Source organism: Phalacrocorax carbo, chromosome 9, assembly GCF_963921805.1.
Source record: "Phalacrocorax carbo chromosome 9, bPhaCar2.1, whole genome shotgun sequence".
NCBI lineage: Eukaryota > Metazoa > Chordata > Aves > Suliformes > Phalacrocoracidae > Phalacrocorax > Phalacrocorax carbo.
In genome coordinates this window covers 26,814,717-26,835,160 of record NC_087521.1, presented here as the reverse complement: position 1 = coordinate 26,835,160, position 20,444 = coordinate 26,814,717, and the positions used below count along the sequence as shown (strand labels likewise).

At 43.4% G+C, this 20,444-nt stretch overlaps 1 protein-coding gene across 4 annotated transcripts in view; it reads left to right on the top strand.

Annotated features, from left to right (window-relative positions):
- Window positions 1-1,186: 1,186 nt before the first annotated feature.
- Window positions 1,187-20,444, top strand: part of CDC42BPB (CDC42 binding protein kinase beta) — a 96,070-nt gene continuing 76,812 nt past the window's right edge. For 3 of the 4 annotated variants that reach the window (XM_064460818.1, XM_064460817.1, XM_064460816.1), the window contains exon 1: window positions 1,188-1,683. In XM_064460818.1, coding sequence (XP_064316888.1) covers window positions 1,506-1,683 — 178 coding nt within the window. In that variant the 5' untranslated portion in view covers window positions 1,188-1,505. Of the gene's footprint in view, window positions 1,684-20,444 lie in introns of all 4 variants that reach the window. The other variant, XM_064460819.1, reaches the window with a different exon arrangement.

The window sequence follows — 20,444 nt, the reverse complement described above, 5'->3', positions numbered from 1 at the left end:
TGTATGCAGCACTGCTCGGGTTTGGCCTGGCCATTGGCCCTGAAGGTGACGTTGAGAACATCCAGGTCTTTCAATGATGACTGACACGTCACATCGGACCGTGGAGGAACCCTGGCAACTGCAGCTACCATGGTGCAAACCCCCATCTAGCTCCAGCTCCTGGAGGCAGGGGGTTTCCCAGCCCTGACAGAACCAGCACTTGGCTGCCTCTCTTTCTGGTGTGATGATTTTCGGAGAGCACACAGCGCTCCATCTACTTGCCAGGGGAGACAAGCAAGGAAAAGGCATCCTTCCCAGTTCAGCTTTGCATCAGGACCTGACTGGCTGCATTCCTAGAGAAGTGAACTCCCATCTCAAGCTACTCAGCATCTTGCCTTAAGGTGCTGCAGCCTCCAGAGAGAACAGTTCTCTGAATAAGTTGCAATACAAAAAAAAAAAAACTAAAAACACCAAAAAAAAAGCACAGCAGAAAGTTTGAGCGCCTTACAGCGAGCTCCCTTCTCCTTCAATGGAGCACTGACAATAGCTGTTAACACACAGGGCTCCATTTGCCTGGGCTAACTGGTGCTGCTTTGAAATAAAGCCCTATCCCCAGGTAGGCTTTGAGAGGTGCAGAGTGCCACAGCTACAGGCGCCATGTTGTGCTGCAGGGCCTTGCCCACGCTGCAGCCATGTGCCTGCTGCCGGGGGCTCCACTGAGGCCAGCCCGGCCACGGAACAGGGGATCGTGGCCGGGCCAGGGAAAGGGACGGCTCCGCTCCAGCCGCGGCTGGAGAAGCCTCCCGAGCCCCCGCACAGGCTGCGGGCTGCAGCGCCCAGCCAAGGCCTGTGGGGATCGTGGCCTCTGGGGTCACCCCTGCCCTCCGAGGGAAGCCGCGACCGGGGTGGCCCAGGGCAGGCTGCCCGCCCTCTGGAGCACGGACGGCCGCGGTCTGACGGGCGAGGAGGGGACTTCGCCCCCGAAACCCCGTCGGGATGGCACAGGCCAGGTGACACACACGCCCGAGAGACGAAAGTGCGGATGGGAACGCGGCGCTGCCGCCGCTCCTCGCACCCTCCGTGGCGAATCTGCCGCGGCGTGGCCGGGAGCGGGCACCCGCCCAGCGCTACGGTGCGGCGCTCGTTCCAATCTTCCTGCGCGGCCCTGCCCACGTCGGAGCGCGCGGACGCTGCGTGGTGGGCGTGGCCGGGGCCGCCGGGGCCGCTCGGTGGGACGCGCCGGGCCGCGCTCGCCGGGGGAGGAGGAGCAGGAGCGGCCCTTCCCCGCTGCCGGGGAGAGGCCAGAGCGGAGCGGGGGGGTGGTGGTGGCTGGGTCCGGCCCATGGACCGTCCGGGCCTGAGGCGGAGCCCGTGGAAGGAGCCGCTCGGCCCCGGCGCGGCCGTGAGGGGCGAGAGGCAGCGCGGGGCGGCTGAGCGCGGCGTCCCGGGCCTTTGAGCTCCGCCGCCGCCCGAGCGGCCCGGCCCTGCGCTGCGCGGCGCGGCGCGGCGTCCGCCGTCGCGGCACCATGTCGGCCAAGGTGCGGCTGAAGCGGCTGGAGCAGCTGGTGCTGGAGGGGCCGCAGCGGCACGACAGCGTGCTGAGCGTGGAGACCCTGCTCGACCTCCTGGTGGGCGTCTACGCCGAGTGCAGCCGCGACTCGCCGCTCCGCCGCGACCGATACGTCTCCGACTTCCTCGAGTGGGGTGAGCGCGGGTGGGAGGGCGAGGGCGGGGGCGGGACGGGGCCCGGGTAGTGGGGTTGTGCGGCATCCCCGGGCGAGGGGCGGCTTGGCCCTGGGTGTGCGCTCCCCGCCGCTCCCGGCTGCGGCCGGGCGGGGTGGGGTGGGGAGACGCCGCCCCTGGATGCGGAGCCTCCCGGGGGAACACCCCCACCGTCAGCCGGGCCTTGACCCTGCGGGTCCCTTCCCAGCTCCGCTCGGTCCCCAGAGAACCGCCTGGCAGCAGCCGGCAGCAGGAACAGCACCGAAGCGTCCTTGGCCTGAAACCCTGCTGGGCTTAACCCGAAATGTCAGGCTAATCCAGGGCTCCTCGGAGGGGTTCCTACCTGGGGGAGGGGGAGAGCAGCAGGCTCAGGCTTTGAAATACTGCTCTGGTGCCAGGTTTGTGGCTGTTGGAGAGGGCGTGCGTGCGTGTGTCTCGAAGGAACAGCAGTTACCGTTCATCATGCAGTCTTTTTAATTTGGGCATGCCCCCGAAGGACAGAGCAATTCTAGGCAGCCTTTATAACAGCTTTGTTTAATGGTTCCCTACTGTTAAGCGGCCTGATAATGAGAAACCTCCAATAGTCCAGAGCGTGCTGACAAAAGAAAACGTGGATGCTTGTGATAACGCTTAGGATAAAAGTTTTGTGTCCAGTGTTGTTTAGTTAAGACTATTGACTACAGGTATGTCGATAGTAGAGATTCTTCACTGCTGCATGCCTAAATGAATTTATGTTAAAATGGCCATGGTGGCTGACTGGTTTATTCAGCTGAGTAAGTTATGAATAATAATGTATGACGAAGGTGACTTAACTTCTCCATGGAGCGGGAGGGAGGAGAGATCATTGCTCGCGAGTATATTGTCCCGTTTATCAGCTGTTCCATGCATGTACAGTTAATTAGGCTTTTAAAGAGCCCTCTTAAAAAAAAACCAAACAACACCACAAGGATTTCCTAAGGGAGAGGGAGGGACCGATTTACTTCAGTAAATGCAAATGTGTGTCTTTAGCACTACAGGCCAGAACACTTACAAGTAGGGACAGCTGGTTCTCCTTAATTTCTGTGGGGACCACCACTCTTTGTCATACGCTAACAAACTAAGAGGATTCACTTCCTGGACTCTTCTATTGACGTCAGTAATGCGATTGCCAACTGAATAATTAACCGCTTTATCACATCTGCCCTGAAAGGCTGCAGCCTGGGGAATATTGATTATTTGTTTTGTGGTGGGAGCTTTGTGCATCTTCGGCAAAGTGCAATCTGGTTTTATACCCTTGTTTTCAAGCTGATAGCTTGTAGGAGGGAGCACCTACAAACTGTTAAATGTGATAGATCGGACTACAACGGTACTTGGAGCACTGAAGTTGAGGAGAGGATTTGGGGCAGGCCAAAGAATGATATACTCTTTCTATAGCACTGCTGGTGGTTGTGTCTTACTGATTGATCCCTGCGTTGTCATTTTCTGTGTGATGGAGAGGCCGATTATCCAATTGTTTATAAAATCTCTTATTTTAATTCTATTTATTGTGTTCACTGAATGTGAAAAGGTTACTGACTTGATGAAAAGTATAGCTCGCAATAAAAACAGTGTGCAGTTCTTACTGCAGTGTGGGATTACCCTAGTATAACAAAGTGCCTATTCAATAAATAATTGAAATGTATGTGAGCTACCATCTGGTGCTGCAGAGTAGGGATAAAAGTTTATAATCCAGGCTCTTGATGGTAAGGGGATGGGCCTAAATCTGGACTGCTGTATATTTGTGTTCCATCAACAAGGAATACCCGTAAAACGAATTACAGTTGATAGTCTGTGTTCCTCCCTTTCCTTCAAGCTGTTAAAAACAAATAAATGCCAACAAGGAGACATCTTTTATCTGTGTCCTAATGCCCTCACAGTGTGTTTCCACTGACAAGGAACGCGTTTCTGCCTCCAGCTAATAAGGAAAATATCATGCCAAACACGCTAATCTTCCTCATGTCATGAGATGCAGTCTGAATTACAGCCCAGTTCTCTGTTAGAAGATATTCTGGATTGATGCGCACAAGTTTTGTGCGCTGTTATATGTTTGTAGAAGCATGAGAATGTGGCTAAATATTCGGGATGTACTTTGAAGATCAGTGTTTCTTTATCAACTGGAGACAGAAGGAATTTCCTTTTGACGAAATGGAGACTTATCACTGACAATGGAAATAAGTTCCATAGGTATTAAGATTAAGTTAAGCCGAGCTGGATAGCAAGCATTTCTTCACTATTTTGAATGTAAAACTGGGTGTAAGGTATCACACATGTAAAATTCCCATAAAATGATTCAGCGTGGCAAATGGACTTGCTTGCATTCTTAATTGCCAAGAGTTCAGGTGTGGTAGTTGGGGCAGAGCTTTTTCCTGACTGTGGGGTGCAGAGGAGACGCTGAGTTGTGTGGTGTAGCTGCTGGATGTGGAGATACCTGCTCTGTGACAGCAGCGTGATGCTGCTTGTATTCTGGAGCTGGTGATTGTGGGAGAAGGGAAGTGGGGAGTCCGGAAAGTTAAGTCCCATGTTTATCCGATGAGACTTAATGCCACCTTCTCCCTATTCAACATCTGTAGAAGACTTGCACCTCACCTGCAGAGGCTGGTGAGCCCCAAATGGTGGATCTTATTGTTCCTGTCCTATAAATCCCGCCGCTGCTTCCTGGCAGTCCTGCCACAGGCTTATTTCTTCAAAATCATCTTCCTATTCGCTAACCATAGAAGAGCATAGGGTGTGGCCGTTTGCCTTGAGGCAGCTTGTGGCTTCCATCGCTTTAGAAATGTTGTAAGGATCTGCCATTTTAACCTTGGCAATTGTAGCTTTCCCATGGTGAATGGAGCTTTCAAACAGACTATGTTTTTTCCCTCTGCTGAAAGTGTAATGTGTGTATCTTTATGTCAGATATCTGGAGAAGATCTAGCTGAGCTGCAAGTGAGGAATTCAAAAGCCTTTCTAGTTATTTTTATTTATAACTCCTGTTGAATAACATCTCTCCCAATTGTTTATCACTGTATTGTTTATATAATAAAGCTTGAAATAATGCTCAGTATTCTTAGTGGGAATTGATTCCAAGTCTGTTAGATAGCAGACCCATGTCTACATGTTCAGAAAGAATTTCCCAAATCTGTGCTTAGTGTCTTTTAAACTGTTGCTACATCTGCTGCTCCTGGAATGAGAAATAGTGAGGAACTGTAACAGTAAGGAGTCCTGTTTATTCTAGTTATACTTGCTTATTCCTCTCTGGAAGTCATCAGTGAAACTGGGCTGCTACAGCCCTTGTGTCCCTAAGGCCAAACTGCTTGACCATCTCTGCTCGTCCTTCCGCTTGTCAGGAGAGCAACCTAGCTGGCGTCTGAGGAGATGCTGGAACTGGACAGTCCTGGATCCTAGAAAGCCTGTAAAACAGTCTGCCTGGCCCTGGAAGTCTATGGATGTACTTCCCTTGGTAAAGCTGACCTAGGCCACTAGTGAAGACTACCGAAAGCTATCAGCAAGCACAGAGGTGGCCTTTGGATTTATCCGATGGATTATGGTATGCATCATGGTGCTTGGGTGCTGTAGGGTGGTATTGTGCACTGCAGAGGGACCTCCTAAGAGACTCTTCCTACAAAAAATGTATGCTGTCCCTTTTTTCACGTGATGACGAGAGTATAGGAGTGCTGGAGCAGCATGGTTGCAGCTCAGGTGTCTGTGTACCACCTGTCCTTTGGCTTTCAGGTACAGTGTTCCTCCCTGTGGAGCCCCTTGATCTGTCATACTGAGGGATATGAATCTTTTGCAATCCTGTGCTGGGATGGCTGCTCACAGGGCACCTTGGTGGCTGGCATCACATTCGTGCTTGTCTGACATCACCTTGTTTTTCAGGAGTTACCTTAGTTGGCTGTGTCTGGTACTTACTGCCCCTTACTTGCAGTCAGCAGGGACTGGCACAACCGGCTGCTCCATTTTTGAACAGCTACTTGGCACAGTTTGCAGCCAGTAGGCAAGCATGTTCAGCGAAGAGTCTAACAGGAATGGGCCTTATTTGTATTTGAAATGCTCTTGGTGCTGCATAGGCACTCTTGCTCCAGCCTTTGTTTCCTCTGACCCTGTTTTGTACTGCTGGCATGCTACAGAGGGCAAGATGGCACATGTCCCCATGTAGTTTTTTCAGTGTGTCTCACTCCTGGACTATGTACTGGCTAGTCCTCTCTGAGAGCACCTCAAAACCGATGTCACAGTAGTTTAGACTGATCTGAAATGTGGTTGTGTGGTTTTTGAGTGGTGTGTTGTTTTTTTTTTTCCCCTTGAAGCAGGCACACAGGATACTTCTGTGGACTATTTCTTCTGGTGTGCTCAGAGCCATCTGTTTGAATGCTGACTTATCTTCTCTGTTCTCAGTTTGTGAAAGGTCTGCTACCCAGCTAGACTGGTCTTCTGCTTTTGGATGGTGGTAGTGTTTTTTTTTTGTTTGGGTGTTTGTTTTTATTTTTCCTGAGAGGAACTTACTTCAAGGGGGCTGAAGTTGTGGGGAAAAGAAAGACTGTAGATGATTAGCAGAAGTAGGCTAGCTGGGCACCTGCTGCCAAGCCTTGAACGCAGTCACATAATAGACAGTGGATGATGGTGTAGTAATAGCAATATATTCCCAGTGTGGGGTAAAGGAGGGAAAAATGTGCATGCAGAGCAGTCAAAGAAACCTCTCTAGCCTAGCCTCGAGATGCCACTTTTGGGTATATATCTGTTACACTTAAGGCTGGACCACAGATGGAAAAATCATGCACAGAAAGTTCTCCAGAAAGGGTTGCTGTCGTGCTGCTGGTGGTGCAGTGATTCACAACTCTGGGTTTCTGTCAAGACTGGTGCTTCAAGTTTGGATCTTGCTGTTGGCGGGGGCTCTGGGAACTTCGCAAGTCTACTCTCAGGCCTACTTTCTCCTCCTTCCAGTTCTGCCTAAAGAGGCACCTTAACCTGCCAAATAAAAAAAAAAAAAGTCTAATAAGGGAAGGGAGAACCTTGCAGGGTGCTCTTTCTGTTAGAAGAGTGTAGTGCCTGTTCCCTCAGCCTGAAAAATGTTGTATTCACAAGTGTAGACTTGGACCTGAGAAAAGGCCTTACCAGCCTGCATTAGAGCATCTTCAAAACTAGCTGCAGGGCAGAACTAGTCCTCTGACTGCCACAGGCACTGATGTACTAGAAAAAGTGCTAGGTAAGGGTGGGGGCACGATGTGTGGCCAAGTGTGCTGCTGGTGTTGGAGGCAGAAACTATCCTTAAGTATTCTTGAGATGACCTTAGATTTGTCAGACTTTGAGGGTTGCTTGTCAGGATCTTTCCTTTGGCCTTTTTGGGTTACACCAGGAAAAACTGTCACTTGATAACATGTCATATCTCTTGACTTGAGGGCTTAAATTCCTCTCTTCTTTCCCTTTCCCTTTAGCACTCCTCCCCCCCTCCCCTGCTTGCAGAAGTACACATAGAAAGCCGGGAAGGGACCTCAGGCTCTGCTAGCTTGCATAACGTTCTTCTCTGCAGGCAAAAGTTGTGCAGTGAGCGATAAGCCTGTTAGGCACATGTGCAAAGTGAGCGTGGTTGGATAATGAAGACAGCTGATGAACAAGAAAACTGAATTTCAGATTCTAGCTGAAGTTCCTCTGCTTCCATCCTCTACCCACCAAAGCCTGTTCCAATCCCTTATAGTAGAGCTAGCAGCAGGGAGAGAGTGGATGAGGGCCCACTGGGGCAGGGTGAAGCTGCAGGTGCCTTGCAGAGGTTCTGGAAAGGCTGGTGGTGGTGGTGGCAGCCACGGTTTCTTTGTGCATGGTGCAGTGTGGGTGCACCTGGCACCCTTTGCCTGCTCCTTGAAGGCTTTTCTGTGGTCAGAGACGGAGGGCTGTAGCTTGGATTGCCTTTGCTGATTAAGTCTTTGGTGGTCATCTGGCAGAATAGTGTGAGCATGGCTGCCAAATCCCAGTTTTCTGCATACCTGCTTTGAGTAAACTGGTTCTGTTCTTTTGAAAAATATATGTTAGGATTAATTCTTGTTTAAGTAGCCCAGACTGCCATGTTAGCTTTGATAGCACTGTAGTCAGGGCTAGTGATCTCAAAGCATGAGGTTCAAAGCCTGCTGCTGTATTTATGATGGACCCTTTACAGTACATCTGTTTTAACCTGTTATTTTTAGAATGAGGCAATATCTTTTAATGACTTTTTCTGTGAAACTTTACACTGTGAAACATTGGCACTGAATGCTGCAGTTTTGACAGTGGGAGAGTAATGTGGTCTGGAGGATGAGAGATACGTTGCAAGTGGTGTTAAAATGAGAGACATCCTGCGTGAAGCTTGTCTTTTGTCCCATAGAAGGAAGTTGGTATCGCTTTTCTCCTGTGGATAAAGTTGCTAATAAATAGCAAGTCATTAGTGAGGGCTTGAGGAATTACATGATATGTTAAAGGCTGTGACCTATATTTTGTATTTTGTTTTTTTTATATACAAAAACTCAGAAAGGGGTAAATAAGTAACTGATAAATTTGTCTTCATATAGCAAAAATGTGTGTAGGTAGCAGTTTCTCACTCACAGTATATGATAAGGTATAGGATGCAGAAGTAAGGTTTCATAAGCATCCACAAGTCTAACACTTTTTCTGACTTGTTTCAGTTAGAAATCTAAATTATTTTCATATTGCTTTTTCATAGGTGATATTAGGATATAATATTTTGCAAAAAAATCCACCCAACTTAATTCACGTCCTTAAAACTCGGTGGTTGGCACAGTTATACATTATCAGTAGAAGTGGCTTGGATGTTGGTTTAGTCAGCAGACTCAGTGCAATGAACTTTTTTATCAAATGAAATTGAACTAACCTTTTTTTTTTTGCAAATAATTCATATGTGGGAATGAGTCAGTTTCTTCTACACCTACTAGAAACAAGTGATTTTAACTGTGAGTCAGAACTGAAGACACTTGTTTCGTTAGCTTTTTTTAGCAAGTTGCTTTTACTTCATGGTTATTAATGTTTTGGGATTTAGAAATGTGGATCTGTAGCTGAGATTAGTTGGGAGTGTTAAACTACTACAGATTCTTCAGATTTATGAAAGTTAGATTTTATCCCTTGCTTGTAATTTGAGGCAATTCATGAAAGCTGTTTTTAGATGGATATTACAAAAAGGAAGAATTATAACACTTACCTGAACAATTGCAAATTTATCTGAGCCATTATCAGAATATAGTGTCTAGGATTAGGAGAAACTTTATAGGTTCATCTTTTTCATTACCCATGTCTCAAAAGATGAATAGGATGATGGACCACAAGCAAATCCATTTAGAAAAATAGAAGGGACTTGTTAAAGCTTTTGACTGTGTTTCTGCGTTTGATAATGCTTTAAACAGGGTTGAGGTTCATTTTTCTGAGCCTTTCATAAGGTACACTTGAGAATTCCAGTATATTCTTGATGTAGTTACCGAAGAGCTTGTATCATGCACACTAATATATCCCACTGAAGCTCCAGTATTTTTTTCCTTTTTTTTAAGAAAAGGAATTTAATTTTAAAAAGCTTTTCCGGGTCTAAGAATTTCTAAGTACATTTGGTCTGTGGTTCAATGTGATCTGTTCATTTTAGCTGTCTTCTAATACTAAAATATTCCACTCTATTTTTCTCATCAGTGTGTGCAGATTGTCAGAATGCAAGCTTTCATTTATGAAGATTTTTGTTCACTACAATGAATGTAGCTTTCTTCAACAGGAAGCTTCACACTGTTTTCTTAAGCCCTGATTTTGCATAGACCTCAGTAATCATGGCTGTAGATATACTTAGAGTGCATTCAGATTAAGTGTGTGCAGCCATCATTGCCAGCTGAGGCCTTAGGCATCCTGAAGTGCCTGAGATCTTAATTTCTGTCATTCATGTCATCAGGGTCTTAACACTGAAACCTGTTATTAGTTAACCATGGCCTAAAGCTTCAAATGTGGCTACTACTGCTGGATGCCCAACCTGAGCCCTCTATAAAGAAGTCCAAGCTTTGGAAAATGGTGGGGGTGTTGTCACCAAGTATTGAATAATTGAAAATGTGTGTAGTTTATTAACCAGGTGTGCATTAATGAAGGCTGAGGTATAGTTCTTAATTTGCTTAAGTGCAGTGCCATTGAGGGCTGAATATGTACAACTGGCTTTCCCAAAAAGGCCAAGAAGAAAAAAGATCAGAAGCAGCATCGATTCCAGATATATCCCAAATTCTTTTTACCATTTAAAATTGTTCTCAAACATTAAAATAAACATGGGTAATTGCATTGTGAAGTCCAACTTGAAATGTGTTTACACCAGTATAGTGAGATGTGTGCGTTGAGGATTTTAGAAAAGTCTATACAGAATTCTGTCTGGAATTCTAATTCAGCTTAAACCTGGGTTATGTCGTTCTATTTTTCATTTTAAAAAAAATGAGTAAAAGATGAAGTAATAAGTAAGATGAAACCAGTTTTAAACTCATTTAAGTAGATACGTGGAAGTCAGTCTTAAGAGTGTTGAAGCTATTCTGGCAATATTGTACTTATATTTGGGACTGTGTAGTTTGTGGGATGTGGATTCACTCTTTTTATAGATGGTGCAACTTTACCCAAAATATAGCAACCACTATAGAAGTTTGGGGTTTTTTAGTATATTATGATTTCCCTGCTAGTAATGGACCCTTAGCCTAAGGACTAAACTGGATGCCTTCCCTCGATAGACGAGACTTAAGTAAAAGCTTTGGGTCACTAGAAATTCTCGATAGGTATATAAAAATAGATCACGCCCTAAATTGGTGTAAACACAATAAATACCCTCTCCCAGGAAAGAACCAATCTTTTTAATTGAACGCATTAAAAACTTGAATTCTTTTGAGTTGTGCTGAGTGGGATGTGGGATTGGGGGAAACCTCTGTCCTCATCTGGGAAGGATAAGGTTTCTAGTAATTGCATGGTAATATTTCTGGGGCATCTGAAACCTTTTTCCCACTCTTGAGGAATTCCTCTGTCTCTGGTTCTCCCCCTCTTCCAGAGATCCATGTGTACCTTGGGGGTGGATGGGGGTTGTCTCCATTGCCTTGCATGCCTTTGGATGTATGCTGTTGTTACAGCATGAATTTTGTGATCTTCATATCTTCATTTTCTACATCTTGCCTCAAAAGTTGGCATCTTCACGGAGCTTTTCTGTGTGCTGCCAGCTTTATTGTTGCCTGTGTGATTTGGATTATCAATACTGAAAGCTGGAGTGTTCTTCCTGTCTTTTATTTTACTGTAATTAAGGCAGAGTAGAAACAGCAGGAGAATTTCTCTAGACATGAAGATCCTGTTGTTATTTTGAAATATGTTCCCAAAGGTTTGCTTTTTAAGATGCATCTTTAGTCCTTAAATTTAGCTCCTTTTCTGATAGGATTAGTTAGGTTGTTATGTGTTGTTGTTCCCTCTACCCCCATTTCTGTGTACGATGGCTACGTGGCAATGGTCTCCTCTTGTTAGTGCTGAGAGGTGCACGCCTAGTGTGCATGCTGTGCAGGCTTTGTTCTGCAGGCTTTTGACTATTCTTGGACTGTGGATCTGAAGAAGAGTAGCAAATGTATTTTTTCTATGGCTAGGTGTACTTGAGTAAGAAGTTTGTATTGCAAATTTTAAATTAAGGATTTGGTTTCAATTACCTTGTCTGTGGTCATTTGCATGGCATCTGAGTGAAGTGGGAATGTAATATATATCCACGTGTGGTTTTTAGTTTTTATGTTCTTTAAGGCAAGGAGGGGATCTCACTGCACACTCGCTATCAGTGGTTCCTTTTAGGGTGGCTTTGTTGCCCTACAACCCTCTCAAGTTACTAACCTAAACAAAGGAAACTACATTTTTGTGATTCAGAACCTCACCCTCTGTGATGTATTACAGGAGGCTGTGAGAAGAAAATTTTTATGTGTACAAATGGCTAAAAGTGATCTAAAGGTCCTGATGGTGTAACTGGTAGCTAGTAACTGTTAGATGTTGGGTTGTAAATGCAGAGTGAAGCCTGGAGTCTGTGGTATTTAATCTTGTGACTTTTATGGGTAATACGGTATTTTTCCTAAACTCACAACACTTCATCTTTTAGAGCAGACTTTCTGAGAAGTTGCAGGTGAGTTGACCTGTTGTGTCATAGGGAAGAAGCAGTTTCCTTCCAGACCATCTTTAACTAGTCGTAGCAAAATGCCATAGTCATGTGGCATGGTATCACTGCATGGAGGAATTAAGTTTGACTGTGTTAACTTACTCTGTAACGTAACTGACCATTTCCATTACCAGTAAGTTCAGCCTTTGCTTTCCTGGACAGTTAATATTTAAGTTGGAAATAATGACAATATCAAACAGCTGTTTTTAAACTATGGTTCTCCTAGCCTGGTACTCCAGATAACATGATACAGGGCAACATACAGTGGGCATACCTAACTGGAGGCTGTATCACGTCCACAGACCGTCTTTATCTTTCCCTTAGATATATTTACTGGTTATTAAGGCAGCTGAACTGTGGTTGTCTTTCTGTGTGTTATTACAGGCCAGCTGGATTTACTGGATTGGGTGTAGTGCTGTACCAATAGGGTTGTACTGGTGAGGCTTGACCCAGGCAGGTATACATCCATGGCTAGAAATAATCAGTCCTTGTGCATCCTGAGGTTGACTGTGTCTGAAGTTAATTGTAAAGACAAAAGAACTGACACTTTGAGAAGGAGAGAAAGGAGGGACTTTCAATTTTTAAAATTTCAGTGATGGAGAAGCTTTTACCTCTCTTAGGAAAGGGCTTTGCAGTACTTATCCTCAATGTTAAAGGTGTGCATGTGTTTGAGTGGCTCAAACAAGGAACAAAGTGCCCTGGTTGATTTTGACAGAATCAGAACTACAGGTAGTCATCAACTTCCTGTTCTTGCGGGTAGTATTAAACATCACAAAGGTTTTGTTTAATGTTTCAGGCACTTTCTGAGGGTGGGGATAGCAGAGATTATGTTCTATACTTTACCTTTTGCATACCAACATTGTGAGGTTTTACAATGTGAAGGAATATAAAGTTTGGCATGATGAGTGCAAGGTCTTGCACTGTGGAGCTGTAAAAGTTGGGGAATGACCAACTAGAAAGCAGCCTTCCAGAAAAAGATTTGGGGGTCCTGGTAAACAGTGAGTTGAAAAAGTCAGTAGTGCAGCACTGTAGAAATGGAGGATGCCTGTGTACTGGACTGCATTGGCAAGAGTGTAGCCAGCAGGTTGAGGGAAGCGGTTATTCTGTTCTTCACAGCACTTGTGAGGCCATTTCTGGAGTACCGTGTCCAGCTCCAGGCTTCCCAGAACAGAAAAAACACTGGGAAACTGACGTGCGTCCAGCAGAGAACCGATGTGGCTGGAGGCCTGAAGCACGTCACGTGCAAGAAAAGGCTGAGGTGCCTGAGTTTGGTGAGCCTGGAGAAGGGGGGGGTCTGATCATGATCCTCAGCTGCCAGATCTGTGGCTAGGGGGAGCACAGAGGCACTCTTCTCAGGCGCACTGCCAAGAGGAGAGGCAATGGACACAGGCTATGGCAAGGAGGATTCTTGCCATAGCCTGTGTCCATTGCCAAAATACTATTCCTCCTGAGGGTGGTCAGGCACTGGAAGAGGCACCCAGAGAGGTGGCAGTCTCTCTGTCGTGGGAGATAAACTTCAGCTGGACAAGGCCTTGAGTGACCTGATTGAACTTTAATGTTACCTCAGCTTTGAGTAAGAAGTTGGACTCTGATCTTCAGAGGTCCCTTCAACATAAAATTATTCTGTGGTTCAGTATCATATTTTTTTTTCCCTGTGTTAGCAACTTCATTTAACATCATGGCTGCTTTATTAGAAAACAGTTGTTCTTCCTAGTTATCAGAATGCAATGTGTGAAATAGAATCATCTTGCTGTTGTAGGTAAAGTAGTTGACACAACTTGTGTAAACTTACTATTCATTTTTTGGTAATCTTAGGTGTTTACCCTGATTGGTTGGCATTTTATCACGTAGTCTGAATGTAAGTATTGACAAGCTTTTAACTAAATTTTAGGTTTGTAGATGATGGGAAACTAAATTTTGTTCATGGTGTTCTGCCATGTATTTAATAAAAGCACCAGTTTCCTTGTTCCTGGAAGAGAATTGCCAGGACAGGTTTCAAGAACTTTGAACCTATGTTTTATGTCTAGTGCTTTTTCCTGAGTGTGGTTTCCTTATGTCTAGTTGTGAGCCTTGATAGCAGTTGAAATATTTTAAAGCTTTGTTTCGTGGAGCTGTCAGAAAAGCCTGCAATCCCTGCATGACTGCGAGACTGAATCATCCCTTATGAAAAATACAGGTTTAGCTATTCTGCTAGATATGTGCTTATATCACAAAGGGATCTCTATCTAGTAGGATTCCTAATATTCTTATATCTGACATTATAAGGAGCCTGAGTAAGCAGTTGCTAACAACAGGGTGAAACAAAGCTTCCTCATAGTTGTAAAGATCTAATGGGACATATTAGCTGTTTTTTTTTTTTTCCCTCTATAAAATAAGAGCTTGTAAGACTTACGTGAAGTTGGACTTGCAACATGGTTTCAATGCTGATATTCTTCCTTGATGACAGTACACTTAGCAAACCAAAACACACAACAAATTCAGTGTTCCAAAATCATATTGATACATGGAAAATAGCATGGGAAGTGCTATGAATGATGAGGATAACAATGTACAAATGGGACAAAACCCAAGAACTGAATCCTTTTAGAGGTGTGTTGTAATTATTAATGGGGTATCCTAAGTGACACTTGACTTCTCGTGCAATGAATCTGTATCTGTGTTTTTGCAGCAAACTCCTGGGAAAATAATAAGATTTTCATGGTTCCTACATGCCTGGAAGTCTGGTAGACATCCTTGCCAGAGAACATATACTGTCAGCTATGTCATGAAGGCATTCATTGACAGTACTGTATAATGTAATGGTCCGTTACCCTTCTGAGGCAAGGACGGTGTATGTGAGCAATTTATAGTGTGTTAATTTTTCAGAAGAAACTTTGAACAAAGTGTTGCATAGTTGTTTCAGATGCTGTGGTTGTGAGCCCTCAGCTGTGGTTGTGAGCCCTCAGCTGTGTTTGTCTGATGTATGGAAGTTGTTCACATTGTGTTCTAGTTGCTGTGTATTGCTTCCCTCTTGGGAGGTACCTGCACACTCTGCAGATACCTTGGAGGAAAAAGCAGATAGTGAAGTACTGGCAATAACTTCTTTTTTGGACTGAGTCTTGCTGCCTAAAGCTACTGAGAAATATCATCCCCCTCCTCTTATGTCCTTAATTTCTTCTTTTGTTTAATTTTTCACATTTTTTACTACTTCTTTCCTATTTGTATTTAGAGAAGGCAGTTTGGAGTGATGTCTTTAAAACAGTAGTGCACACTTGTGCACACATTGCTGCAATGATCTTTTGCATCAGTGGCTGTAATGTGTCATTGTGCACATTGGTAATGATAGCTCTTACTTCAAGTATATGCTTGATAGCTACAGAATAAATAATAGAGGTTTTAGTGGAAAATGTGCTCCAGTAATTTACCCTTGGAGCTCTGTGGGGAGCTCCGAAATGGGTGACAGCTGGTGAAAGATAATGGATTATCTTTCCACAAGAGAGAAGCATGGGCAAGACCTACTTCTTACTTCAATCTCCTTGCCCTCATCTCTCTCCCCCCCCCTCATGTCCCATATAACACTTAAGAACCTGTCCTCTCCATTTTCTGAGGGACTTAGGTGGAGACTAAGTTGTCACTTTTGTGTTTAAAAAAAAAAATAATTGGCAAGGAAATAAATTTAGCTGTGCATAACAATTCGTGGAAGAGGAAATCAACACTGTCTACTTGTAATCTTTTAACACTTGTCCAGAAATAGATTGTCGAGGAGTCGTAATATTTGAATTAAAATTTGCAGTATTGGAATAAAAATAATCAGGTACATGATTTGGAAAGGACTGGGAAAAGCATCACCTAAACTCCTAAATATTGATCAATATACTACAAACAGTAGTCAGGTGAGATGTCTTTACCTGGTACTTCCAGAAGTGATAGCCTGTACTTTAAGGTAAGCTTTAAGTTAAGCTTGTGTACTTAATGTTTATATAAGATTTTGAGAGAGAGAGAGATGAGCTAATGATACTTGAAAAAAATTTCATATGCGATAACTGAGAGATTCTTAGTAGACGTTTGGGGGTGTTAAAATATGTTCATGTAAGAGAGATGAGACTCCAAATTGACTTCTTGGTTCTTTGAAAATGCATTTCTTAGAGTGGTTCTTTAGAAAAGGACAACTTCTTAAATTTTGATTTCATGTAATACAGTCGTAAACACTTCTGGATTCTTTCCTTCCTTTACAATACAGATGAACAGTCAGTCAGGGGTGCCAGCAACTGCACAAACTACTCAGCTATTGTAAAATTTCTGAAAATAACTAGGTACATTTTTGTTCCTGTGTAAGAGTAACTACTGGCACAGTCTGAACACCATAATAGAAATTGTGATGAAGTGACACTTGCTGCTCATGCAAATAGTACAGTGGGATAGTTCAACACACAGCTGTTCCTGATATTTCTTTTTAAATATTTTGTGGACCTAGATTTTTTTTAAATGATGCCTCTATGAACTCGGTTTTAAAATTCAAACTCTATAGGAAATGAGTTAAGCTTCAAGAAATTATGATAACAGTGAAATTGTGTTGCTGTTAGGGTATAAAAATTAGGATGGTTGCCAGAAGAATAGCCTTGAAGACTTGAACTCCTTTACAGAAGGTTTGAACAACAAAAATGTAAGCTTTATAAGCACAACATTCCTTGCCCTCAATGCTGCATGGTACCTCTGTCTTGGAGACCGTTGTCACAGGCTTGTTTTGTGTTTGTACCTGCCCATAAGAACCAGATTGAAGCTTTCATGTTACTTTAAAGACCATGAAACTACCAAAAGATTAAAAACATTTTTGGTAATATTCACGTCATTGCTGAATTCACAGTGGCAACCCAAAGATGGGACGATGGGTTACTAGACAAGCAGTCCTGAGCATCTTTTTCATGTAGGTTAAAAAAAAGATGATGTAAGTGGCATAAATATTGAGAATCTTAAGAGATTAAAAGGTAAAGGAAAAAATTTAAGATTACATCTTTTCTAGAATTGTCTGTTAGAAAATTCCAAAAAGGTTTATGGAACAAAAGGAGTACATAGCCTCAGCTTCACAATACTAGCATAAAAAATGGAACTAGTGTGTCTGAACTACAGTATCAAGGATGAAAAAGTTTGACAGTCTTTAAAAGATTGTGGTTTGGGTCTGAATGGTATTTTAAAGTGAGTCAATGCAAATGGAAAATATTACTTAAGAGCTAAAACAATCAATGGGCAAAGGAGCCACGGTTTACTTAGATGACACTGGAGATAAATTAGTAAAGGAAAATATTATATTCTATGTTGAAAAGGAGAAGGGAATGGGGTATAGCTAAAATGATGTGTAGGGAAGTAGAAGGGCAACCATTTGGCTTTTCTCTGTGTAAATAGTTGACTCAAAGTCTCTACTAGTTTGCAGTTACGTTGCAACAGCTTAAAATATTTTGAAGATTGTCAGAAACTTCTTGTTCTTCTGCTTGTGGTCTCATGTTCTGTCTGTGGCCTCCTCAGAGGCCATGTACTATGTCAGAAGATTTCTGGAAGGAAGTTAACGCATCTTCACTGGTTCCTACTCTGCAAATGGAAAGTTGTAACAACACACCTACACTGCCAAGGTGTTCCAGCTGCATCCCTACTGGCACGCAGGTGCCTACCCTGGTGTTGCATCGGAGCATCCAAATGTTTGGTTGTTATTTTCAAGTATGAGTAAAGGAAAAGGTTGGAAGCCAACAGAATGGAGCCTGAGGTATAGCTGAAGATTTGAGATCGCCAGCCTACTACAAGCTTGTTCTGAATGTTCTGGTACTTGATTTTCTGTTTTCAAACCAACACACCTATCTAGGGAGGCTGTAAATGAGGAAGGAAAAGGAATTCTCTACTTAAATGCTTGAAGATAAATCTTAGGGCAAAAGGATTATGTATGTAGTGCTTATTAACCAAATATGGCATGTGGATAATCTTACTCCTAAATTCAAGTAAAGACGAGTGTGCAAAACTGAAAATTTTTGTTTAAAATGGTAAGCTTAAAAGAAGAGTGTTCTGTCAGATACTGAATCTGATATAAAAACTTTTTGGGATGATACGCCTACCTTAAAGCTGAGGAGTGAGATGTAAAGGTGTGACGTGGTATTTACAACTGTGAGTGTAATGATCAGTATAATTTTTATATTTTAATGGCAGTAATTTTGGTATCAGCTAAGGACAATGAAGAGATTTGTTTCCTACTGGCGTTAGACATATGCAAGAAAGAGGGAGAAGCTAGAAGCCAGGGAGCCTGGGCTGCAGCTGATCACACTGGGACATGCAGTAACGGGAGGCATGTTCTGGTTAGGAATAGTAGCATGGAGGATATAAACTTCCAGGAGCCTATAAGATGTTTGGGAATGCCGTAGAAGCATGTCCATTAAACAGTGTGTCATGTGGGCTGGCAGTCTGTTGAGAGCTTGTTGTCTAAAATCATGATCCAGAAACTGGGTATAATAATTTCTGAAAGATATCACAGCAAAGATGTTAGCAAAAGATGAACTTTAAGTACTAAACAAAACAAAAAGCAAGTGTGGGTTTTGATACACAAAATATTGAGATAAGGAGAAAGAACTTAGTGTAACGTACATAAATAAGCAAAAAGTTGCATAAGAAAGGGTGACAAAAAAGCAGAATGAGGGGAAGAGAAGGAGGAAGAACTCCATCCTGACTGTATTAGGAAAAGCTGAATTTATAATGCTTGGAGACTTGGAAATGTCTCTAGGAGAAGGCATGGTGTTCTGTTTTTAGATTCTTGTTCTGTGTGCTTTGCATATACGTGCAGTGTTAAAGCTCTTTAGTCATGCTCTTAAATCAGTTGGATTTTGAAAATTCACCTTAACTGTTCCAGGATTTGACTTCCCTACAGGTGACTATTTCATTTAAAGGACAAGTTAAAAAGTTGAGCATGTATAAACTGTCATGTGTCTAATATTCCAAATTGTCATTTATAAAAATTATTTTCTTTCAGGGCTATTCAATGTGTATTTAAAAGAAAACCACTCTGCTTCCAAGCAAGCTTTAGATGGATTTTTATTCTTATCTAATAGCAGGTGCTATGAACTTGGTCATTTGAAACTTCAGAATATTTAGTTGATGCTCTTTAGCAAACTGATAACTTAAATGGGCAATATTCTAAAACAGAATTCTGCAGGCTTCTCAGTTTATTTCCTAATAATGACAATTTTGGCTTTTTTTTTTTGAGCCATGAGCACTTTAAAACACCCTTTGACTCCATTTCTAGATATCTACTTCTAAGGCCAAGTTTAGGATCTCCTGGTAGATTCCCCCTCCTCCCCCACCCCTTAAAATCTGGACTTCCCTTTCTCAATTTGAATTTTAACTGTAGTATATGGAAAGCCTGGGGATAGATATAGACAAATTTTGAAATGTGCTGAGTCAGCATCAGACATTAAGGAAAAGTTGCATAGTGAAATTAGAAGCACGTTGCTTTATCTGGATAAAATTTTTATCACACTTTGAAAGGCTGAGGGATGTATTTGTCTCCCCTTTCTACTCTCTTTACGTCCTTTCCGAGCAAGTGTCAGGAAGCATCCTGCCCTCTGGAGATGTGATGGCCTTCTGAATACCCCAAGCCTCAGGCATTTTTGTTACAGATGGGTGACCATGCTCCTAATGCCCTGCTTGCCCTGTCAGTGGTGACTTTTAGCACTTCGAGTCAGGGAAAATGGTGCTGCTGTAAATGGTCTTCCTCTTCATCACTCCCAGCCAGGGGCATTGGAAGGAGCAGAGCAAGGCAGAATGGCCTTGGCTCCAGAGTTCCTGGTCTGGAAAGGGAGCTGAAGAAGTGAAAGTATTTATAATAATAAAATAAGCCAGCCTAAGCCTTCCACTGTAACATGTAGCAAAACTTAGCACGGGACTGGTTAGTATTCTCTACAGATATAAAGACAATCCCCCTCTTCTCTGTTTCTGAGTAACTTGAGCTATTCCAAATATTCTAGTGCCTGGTTACAGTAATTGCTTGTCGCATGTCTTCGTGGCCTTTTCCTACGGCAAAAATCTGACTTTCATTGACCTTTTAATTAGATCTGGAGCTCCAGGGAAGTTCTGAAACAGGGTGAGTAATGTCTGAGAAAATGTCCTCCTGCCTGCTGCCATTTAAAAGGAAGTGTAGAGTGAAGAGAGAGATGTGCCACACCTGTGCTTAAAGTAGCTGCTGCTATCTGAACTTTTGAAATTGGAAAACAGCTCAGGGTATTTGTATGCATAGTGTTGCAGCCTTGAGCCATCAAAAAAAAAAAAAAATCAGGTGCAGTTCTGTAGCACTGTAAGCTAATCTAATGTCTTATATTAGTCTTATATTTCCTAGATTATGGTGTTGATCTGGCTGAGAACTGAAGTGTCAGGAAAAAGGTAATTGCCATCTGACTCTGCTCCCTTACCCAGCGTTCCGTGCAGCTGCCTGGGTGTTGGCCCAAGGAGGGCCACCTCTGCAGCAACTAGACCGCTGTGAAGGCTGTTGCATGGGCTGTTCATCTCACCTTGGTGTGTGCTACTTAAGATGATGGCCTGTGAAAAATAGCTGTGTTCCTTTACCCTTCTTGCATACTCTAGTGTA